The sequence below is a fragment of the Phalaenopsis equestris genome, unplaced genomic scaffold (genome assembly GCF_001263595.1).
Source record: "Phalaenopsis equestris unplaced genomic scaffold, ASM126359v1 Scaffold000272, whole genome shotgun sequence".
In the NCBI taxonomy this organism is placed as follows: Eukaryota; Viridiplantae; Streptophyta; class Magnoliopsida; order Asparagales; family Orchidaceae; genus Phalaenopsis; species Phalaenopsis equestris.
The window spans coordinates 501118-504577 of NW_018164714.1; the positions used below are offsets into that span (position 1 = coordinate 501118).

General features: G+C 34.8%; 1 protein-coding gene across 2 annotated transcripts in view; it reads right to left on the reverse strand.

Moving 5' to 3' along the window:
• Positions 1-3454, reverse strand: part of LOC110024737 — a 21512-nt gene extending 18058 nt beyond the window's left edge. For both annotated transcript variants that reach the window (XM_020724875.1, XM_020724876.1), the window contains exon 1: positions 3263-3454. In XM_020724875.1, the coding sequence (XP_020580534.1) occupies positions 3263-3371 (109 nt within the window). In that variant the 5' untranslated portion in view covers positions 3372-3454. The remainder of the gene's footprint in view (positions 1-3262) is intronic.
• Positions 3455-3460: the final 6 nt, after the last annotated feature.

Genomic DNA, 3460 nt, shown 5'->3' on the forward strand with positions numbered 1-3460 from the left:
TTTTTTTTTTTTTCCAAGGATAAATTTCTCATCCCAACCTTCACTCTATTCATTTTAAAAAACTAACACTTAGATGAAGCTAGATATTGAATTCCAAAATAATTTGGAATTATTGCATCATTTATGGAATCAACAACTGATTCCGTTGTTGATTTAGATATCTTGGGTCTGAGATGAGAATGATTTATGGAATCAACCAACTTTTTAAAAGGTGTGAACGATTTAGATATCTTGGGTCCGTTGTCCAAAGCGATGGTGATATAGATGGGGTGTTAATAGTAGAATTCAAGTTGGTTGGTTGAAGTGAAGGAATGCTTCGGGTTTTTTGTGTGATAGAAAAGTACCGCTAAGACTGAAAGGAAAATTTTATAAGATGGTGGTGAGACCTGCAATGCTCTATGGCGCTGAATGTTGGCCTTTAAAAGAGAAGCATAATAATAAGTTAAGTGTTGCCGAGATGAGAATGATTAGGTGGATGAGTGGCTTTACACTTAGAGACAAAATGCGGAATGAATATATTCGTGATAGGGTTGGTGTAGCTCCTGTGACAGACAAAATTAGAGAAAGTCGTCTTAGATGGTTTGGTCTCATTAAACGTCGATCATCTGGTGATCTGATTAGGAGAGTAGATGTTTTAGATTCGACTTGTGTTAAGAAAGGCAGAGGTAGACCTAGGAAGACTTGGGCTTATTGTATTAAAAATGATCTTAATTTACTAGAACTAAATGAAAATATGACACTAAATAGGACGCAATGGAGAAAAAGGATTCATGTAGCCGACCCCACGTAGTGGGATTAAGGCTTTGTTGTTGTTGTTGTATTTCTTCTCTCAATTTACTACAAAAGGTATCAGAGCTCTTCCTTAAGGGATCGGTGAGTGAGTTTTAACAAAGTCTTGGAAGTCAAAGCCAAATTTTTCTCAATGTTTCCAACAGTCTTTAATGGAGAAAAAACTACCAGATTTTGGTAGTTCGTATGGAGACATACTTATAGGCTTTGGATCTTTGGGAAGCCGTAGAAGAAGACTATGAAATTTCTGCACTTCCAATCAATCCAACCATGGCTCAAATCAAAGTGCAAAAGAAGAAAAAGACGAACAAATCAAAGGCAAAGGCTTGCTTATTCGTTGCAGTCTCTTCCGCTATTTTCAGTCCTATCAAGTCATTAAAGTCCACAAAGGAGATATGCGATTTCACAAGACTAAATATGAAGGAGATGAAAGGATCCGAAGAATGCAAGTGTTGAATTTGGTATGTGAATTTGAGTTGCAGAAGATGAAAAAAGTGAATCTATCAAAGAGAGTACTGACAACAGTTGAATATTGCAAGTCGAATCAGATTACTTGGTTTGTCTCTGCTAAAATCAAGGATTGTAGGATAAATTATTGTTAATTTTCCTGAAAAGTTTGGAACATTAATTACATCTTTAAAAAACACTTAGACTATCTCAGAATTATCTTTGATAGAATTGTTGAATGCATTACTTGCTCAAGAACAAAGAAAAAAAATGAGACAAGAAAATGATGTTGTAGGAGCCTTATCGGTCAAGATTCAAGAAAGCACAAGAAACTATAAAAATAAGAGGAGAAAAACGCATCTAAGCCCAAAAGAAGTGTTCTTTACCAACGCAAACATAAGCCAAGATTGAAAAAAAGAGCATCAAATCCTCTATGCCAGCTTTGTGGTAGAAACAGAAGGGGAACAAATCCTCCATGTTAGAATCGGAAATGGCAAGTGCATTGATGTGAAAGTAAAAGGAGCTATTGTAATTCTAACTTGTTCAGATACAGGCTTTATTTCGTATGTGTTATATATTTCTGAAATTGACCAAAACTTATAAAGTGTTGGACAACAAATTGAAAAATGTTATAAAATTATATTTGAGGACAAAATTTGCTTGATTAAAGATGCAGAAGAAAATAATAATTTTAAATTGAAAATGAAAGGGAAGAGCTTTGTGCAAAATCAATTGAAAGAGAAACAAGTTAGTTTTTTTATTAAAGAAAATATCATAGAATTATGGCATAAGAAGCTCGGGTATAATCACAATCAGGGGGCTATTGCAAATGAAAAGTAAGAAGATGGCAAATGATCTTCTAGAACTTAATGACCATATTTCAAACTATAAAACTGGTTAGTATAGAAACCTATGAAGAAGACAATTTCTCAAAGCAACATGGAGAGCATCAAAGCAGTTCCATTGATGATATGAGAAGTAGTTCAGGGTACTGTTTAATGCTAGATTTTGGTGTTTTCTTTTAAAGCTTGAAAAAAATAAGATACAGTAGCTCAATCCACCGCAGAAGCAGAATTCATAGCTACAAGTACTGTTGTTAAACAAGTCTTATGGAAAAGGAAAATTCTAATCAATCTAAGTTTAGAGCAGAAGCAAAGCACAAAGATTCTTATTGATAATCAAGCTATGATTGCTAACTTTAACAATCCTATATTCCATTGGGAAAATAAAGGGAAGTACAGTAAAATGGAGATGTTATCCTTGTTTAATGCAAAACAACAAATCAAGTTGCGGATAATTTCACCAAGCCATTGCTAGCAAAATTTGAAACTCTGATATCCAAATTAGGAGTGTGTTGTTCCTAATGCAAGGAGTGTTATTATATATGCATTAGGATCATCTACATCTCCATCATGTTAATAGCAACTAGTGCGACTTATGTGGATATGAAAAAGCTGAACAGCCTTCTTCTTTCTTTTGCCAAATCAGCAACTTAACTTCTTTTGCTGAAACTTACTCAAATTCTTGAGTTCTGTGAGGATTTAAAATTGCTGCACTTTATTGTTTTGTTCTTTTCTTCTCCCAATTTACTACATCAAGTTTACAAACAACTGATCCGGCGAAAAAAGATATATTGCCGTGTGCCATATCTGATTTGCATTTTCATCCTTCCTACTCCCATATCCACTTCAAATTCAATTGCAGTCATTGGAAATCTGAGCCAAACTGTATTGCAATAAACAGCAAAAGAGCTGAGCTCTATTTTCCAACCTGCTAATATCATTGCCAATAGCAAACCATATTGAATGCGCCAACTAAATAAAAGACACCCATTAAATAAAAGTTACTCAGAAAAAATAAAAAAATTAACCTTCAGAAGGAAAACATCTGAAAACTAATCGCATCTTGCCACCAAATATAATTTCGTAACCAACAACCAGCAAATTGTTTTTGAGACCATAATCATATCAAAACCTAATTAAGAAAAAGAGCGACAGCTATTTGACACTGAAGAATGAAATCATACATAGAGGAGTAATCGAAGCCGAGGAAGCCACCGAATTCCGAGGCGGACGAATCTGTAGAAGTTCTATGGCAGACGATATATCTTTTGGTGCTGATTTGGTCTTCTCCATTAGTTGCAGAGGGCAATCGGTAAAGGCCGCCAACAGAGTTCACCATTGACGAGCTTGAGTACGAAGCAATTGAACTCCCGAAATGTATC